The sequence below is a fragment of the Mercenaria mercenaria genome, chromosome 11 (genome assembly GCF_021730395.1).
Source record: "Mercenaria mercenaria strain notata chromosome 11, MADL_Memer_1, whole genome shotgun sequence".
Lineage (NCBI taxonomy): Eukaryota > Metazoa > Mollusca > Bivalvia > Venerida > Veneridae > Mercenaria > Mercenaria mercenaria.
This window is the reverse complement of record NC_069371.1, coordinates 57134479-57140478: the sequence shown is the minus strand read 5'-3', so window position 1 is coordinate 57140478 and position 6000 is coordinate 57134479. Positions and strand designations below refer to the sequence as shown.

General features: G+C 36.2%; 1 protein-coding gene across 1 annotated transcript in view; it reads right to left on the bottom strand.

Moving 5' to 3' along the window:
- Positions 1–2568: 2568 nt before the first annotated feature.
- LOC128546597 (4-trimethylaminobutyraldehyde dehydrogenase A-like) overlaps positions 2569–6000 on the bottom strand; it is a 75963-nt gene continuing 72531 nt past the window's right edge. Inside the window, 1 exon segment of the mRNA XM_053517502.1 lies at positions 2569–2816. Coding sequence (XP_053373477.1) covers positions 2609–2816 — 208 coding nt within the window. The 3' untranslated portion in view covers positions 2569–2608.

Below are 6000 nucleotides of genomic sequence, written 5' to 3'. Positions count from 1 at the left end.
TGAGAAATGTGAAAGTAGGTCAGTAGGTCAAAATCAAGGTCAAATTTCATTTCGGAACACAAAACTATGCATGTGGTCCAAATTTGAACCCTGTACCTTCAAAAAAGTGAAAGTAGGTCACTAGGTCAATGTCAAGGTCAAAGTTCTTTTCAGTGCACAAAACTATGCATGTGGTCCAAATTTGAAGGCTGTAGCTACAGAAATGTGAAAGAAGGTCACTAGGTCAAAATCAAGGTCAACTCATGTCAAGGTTCATCTTGCCACTCAAAACCATACAAATTTGTATGTTGTAGGTTATTGACAAGAAGATTTTAAAAGCTTTTCCCTATATAAGCCTATATGAACCATGTGACCCCCAGGGCGGGGCCAAATTTGACCCTAGGGGGATAATTTGAACAAACATGGTAGAGAACCACTAGATGATGTTACAATACAAATGACAAAGCCCTAGGCTTTGTGGTTTGGACAAGAAGATTTTCAAAGTTTTTCCCTATGTAAGTCTATGTAAACCATGTGGCCCCCAGGGCGGGGCCATATTTGACCCTAGGGGGATAATTTGAACAGTCTTAGTAGGAGACCACTAGATGATGTCACATACAAAATATCAAAGCCCTAGGCCCCGTGGTTTTGAACAAAATGTTTTTCAAAGATTTTCCGTATATAAGTCTATATAAACCAAGTGACCCCCAGGGCGGGGCCATATTAGACCCCAGGGAAATAATTTGAATCATCTTGGTAGAGGACCACTAGATGATGCTTCATACCAAATATCAAAGCCCTAGGCTCTGTGTTTTTGGACAAGAAGATTTTCAAAGTTTTTCCCTATATAAATCTATGTAAATTATAGAAATAAACAAAGGGCCATAACTCACTAAAAAATTGTTGAACCAGTCTGATTTTCAGGGGGACACAACTAGGGTACCAATACAGCATTCTGACAAAGTTTGGTCAAAATCCCCCTGATAGTTTCTGAGGAGATGCGATAACGAGAAATTGTTAATGGACGGAAGGACGGACGGACTGACGGACGGACGGACGGACGGACGGACGGACGGAAGGACGACGGACCACGGACGCAGAGTGATTTGAATAGCCCACCATCTGATGATGGTGGGCTAAAAATGAAGCTGCTATTGTGCAGACAAGGTCAAAATAGCTAATTCTGGATAACTCTGGAACCCATGAAGGAATTTGGCCAGTTCAAGAAAGGAATCAAGATCTTATGGTGATACAAGCTGTGTGCAAGTTTGGTAAAAATCAAATCATAAATGAAGCTGCTATTGTGCAGACAAGGTCAAAATAGCTAATTTTGGGCCTTTCAGGGGCCATAACTGTGGAACTCATAATGGGATCTGGCAAGTTCAAGAAAGGAACCAAGATCTTATGGTGATACAACTTGTGTGCAAGTTTGGTTAAAATAAAATCATAAATGAAACCACTATCGTGCAGACAAGAAATTGTTGATGGACGGACACACGGACTGACGATGGACGAAGAGTGATCACAAAAGCTTACTATGTGACAGGTGAACTAACAAGAGCTGTCGGAGGACAGCCACGCTCGACTATTTAACAGCCTTGTCGCTTGAATGAATAAGAAAGTCGAAAAAGGGGCATAATTTAGTAAAAAAGTAAAATAGGGTTATGGAACCTGCACAGTGCTTATCAGCTCATGACAGTGGACAAGTGTATGAAGTTTCAATCCATTCCCATTAGTGGGTACTGAGATACCAGCTTACATATAAGAATTTAACCCAAAAACTCCTAAGTTGAAAAAGGGGCATAATTTTGTAAAATGCAAAGTTGAGTTATTGACCCTTTGCACTGCATGCCATATCATGACAGTGAACTAGTGTGTGAAGTTTCAATCCTTTCCCATTAGTGGATACTGAGATACCAGCTTACATACAAAAACTTAACCAAAAATTTCTATGTTGAAAAAGGGGCATAATTTTGTAAAAAAGCAAAATAAAGTTATGGGACCTGCTTTGTGCATGTCAGATCATGACAGTGAACAAGTGTGTGAAGTTTCAATCCATTCCCATTAGTGAGTACTGAGATACCAGCTTACATACAAAACCTTAACCAAAAAATTCTAAGTCGAAAAAGGGGCATAATTTTGTAAAAAAAGCAAAATAGAGTTATGGAACCTGTGCAATGTAAGTCAGTTTATCACAGTAAATAAGTGTGTGAAGTTTCAATCCATTCCCACAAGTGGTTACTGAGATACCAGCTTACATACAAAACCTTAACCAAAAATTTCTAAGTCAAAAAAGGGGCATAATTTTGTAAAAAAGCAAAACAGAGTTATGGAACCTGTGCAATGTAAGTCAGTTTATCACAGTGAATAAGTGTGTGAAGTTTCAATCCATTCCCACAAGTGGTTGCTGAGATACCAGCTTACATACAAAAACTTAACCAAATCGGGACGCGGACGCCGACGCATGGGCGAGTCCAATAGCTCTACTATTCTATGAACAGTCGAGCAAAAAATTACATACATATTTAGAATATTGGTGCACTTAGCTATCATATTATACTGCAAAAAAAAAAGAAGAAAACTTGAGTCTGAAATTTTCAAGTTTCATCTCTACCAGTATTTAACATGACTAAAATGGTGCTTCAACATCATTCATTTCAACATAAACAGATTTCACTTGACTGTAATAGTCTATAGCTTCTGGTCCATTTTCCCGACCAATGCCTGATTTCTTATACCCTCCAAATGGCACACCAACTGGATACACATTGTAATTGTTTACATATAAAGATCCTGCTTGCATTTGTGCTATAACACGGTGAGCTCGACATAAATCTCTGAAATAAAAGAAAGGCAAGTATAAAAAGAAAGCTTTTTTGTCAATGTTCTGACTATGAAATTTATACTTACACTTTGAAATATTAAAAGCTTTGCAAATTTTCTACTGATTTAGGAGTATATAACCAAAACACAGAAATATTTTATAAACGAACAACATATCATTACAAAAACTACAAAACAAGTGTCGGTATACTGATATAAACATTGAATTCCGGAAAAGGACTGCCTACAAGGGCACCACTTCCGGACAGTCAAACGCCTTCAAAAACTCACCATTTTTGAAGAACTGTTACACATGTTTGTTTTGATGCATTAGCAATAGTGTGCGAGTGTTGAAATTTCACATAACTAGATGGAACACGGTTTTCAGCAATTGTTTATTTTTATTTCTTTACAAATGGCATTCATTTTCAAAGGGGGACAACTTTTTCAGAATATTTTAAGTATGGGACAGTATGTGATGGAGATTCACTTTTGAACACACATTGAATACAAAACACATTTGACAATTTACTATTTCTTTTCATTTTAAATCATTCTCAGAATACTAACAATTTTCTTTCCAAATAATGAATACAAATAATATATAATTTCAAACGCACCTTTTCCGAGATAAAATTGACTATAATCTTTCCTTATAATTTCTTGTTTGAATCTAAACTAACTGCCGTAAAAAACCCATGTATTTATAATAATATATCCCACCAAAAATGAAAATGCACAATAAAAGTGTAGAAATCGTGAAATACGTGAATTTTTCCCGCCATTTATGAAGTCATAAGAGGAGCAAAGAAATATAATGAAACTTAAATAATATGAGGAGTAAAGAGATAGAAGATAGAAGAATTTTCTGAGGAGCAAAGAATTACTTATTAACATCTAAGTATAGCTATAATTAGTTTTATCGAAAAATCACATGTTTAGGTGATCAAAAATAACGTTTTCTTAAACAAATATTGTGATTTATAAACAATTTCATATAAATGAAAACAAAATATACAAAAACATCGTGTATTTCACGACACAGTACGGCAGAACATGTAATGGTCAAGTAAAATATTGGTAACGATGTTGGTCGTTTATAAAAAATTTCTGTATTTTGGTGATATACTCCTAAACCTTAAATAAGAATGTACAAGTTACTAAATATTTTGCAGGAAGTACGCCTAACAAATGGCTGATTTTTACATGAAAGTCACCTATTAGCAATTCATGACACTAAAATGATTTTTCAAAACAAAATGCCTTTGAAGGAGGAATCGCAGTTTGAAGTTTCACAAAATGACTAAGCACAAAGGCAGCCATTTAGTGTTTATGATGTCCTTTGCACTGCTATATTATTTATTCAGCAAATAATCTCTCAAATATAGTACAGTTAAAATTCTGAAAGCCTGATCCTCAGAGAACTTGAATCCTTTGAAAATCAGACAATTATATAAGTCCAAATTTTTTCTTTTATAAATTTGCCAGTACAAAAAATCCAGCCGCTCATGGAATCAGGGTAGGATCAGGGTGTAATAAACACAGATTTTCAAAATTCAGGCCTGAAAAAACTCTGTGATACTGGAAACTTTGAATTCTGAAAAATTCCTTGTTTGATAATTTGGGTAACCAAATAATGTTTTCCGTTGATACTTTTACTTTCTTACATCTGGTGATTTAATTATGAACTAGAAATTGCTTTTTATGAAAAATGTATGTCTCCCACCAAGCAGTTATTGTAAAATGCCATAATTAAGGGCCATAACTCCAGGGAAAATCACTGAACCATAACTTTCTGAAGATATACAAACCTGGGCTTGGCAGTGGTAAGTGTAAAGTTTTGTGGAATTCCAACAAGTGGTATACTGGTAGTAGATTAAGGAATTTGACAATTCAAGGGTCATGACTCCACTTAATCATTAAATAAGAACTTGACAATTTGAACCCACATGACCCAGATTTGAACATGGCCAAAAGATCATCAAGATAAACATTCTGACTAACTTTCATGAAGATAGGGTCATAAATGTGGCCTCTACAGCCCTTGATTTGACCTGGTGACCTAGTTTTTGACCCCACATGACCCAGATTTGTACTTGACCTATAAGTCATCAAGATAATTATTCTGACCAATTCTCATGAGTTTCATACTTTAACTGTAGAGATTTTCCTTTGATCTGGCCTAGTGACCTAGGTTTTAATCCCACATGACCCAGATTCAAATTTTGGTTAAAGATCATCAAGATAAACATTCTGACCATGTTTCATGAAGATAGGGTCATAAATGTGGCCTGTAGTGTGTCGAGCTTTTCCTTTGATTTGACCGGGTGACCTAGTTTTTTGACCCCATATGACCCAGATTCAAACTTGACCTAGAGATGATCAAGACAAACATTCTGACCAATTCTCTTGAGTTTCAAACTAAAACTGTGGAATCTAGAGTGTTAACAAGATTTTCCCTTTGATCTGACCTAGTTTTTGACCCCACATGACCCAGTTTTATACTTAAACTAGAGATCATCAACATTCTGAGAAAGTTTCATAAAGACTGAGTAACAACTGTGGCTTCTAAATTGTTCACAAGCTTTTCCTTGATTTGACCATGTGACCTAGTTTTTGACCCCACATGACCCAGATTAAAACATGACCCTACAGGTCATCAAGACAAATATTCTGACGAATTCTCATAAGTTTTTTACTTAAACTATGGACTTTAAGAATGTTAACAAGATTTTCCTTTGATCTGGCATACTGACCTAGTTTTGGACCCCACATGACCCAGTTTCAAACTTGGCCTAGAAATTTTCAAGACAAACATTCTTAATAAATTTCATAGAGATTGTATCAAAACTACTGCCTCTAGAGTGTCCTCGTGTATCCCCCAGTGCATAGTCATATAGGCAAGAAGTCAATAGGGGACAGGAGCGAAAGTCAAAGAGACACTGATGGTTGGCTGCAATAGGGATCATCTACTTGGCATGTCCAGTCATCCCATTCAACATTCTGGGCCTAGTGGTTCTCAAGTTATTGTTCAGGCTCCTGTCACCTTGACCTTTGATCAAATGACCCCAAAATCAATAAGGGTCATCTACTCTGCATGTCCAATCATCCTATTAAGTTTCAACATTCCAGGTCAAGTGGTTCTTTAGATATTGATTGGAAAGAGTTTTCTCTGTTCAGCCCCACTGTGACCTTGAC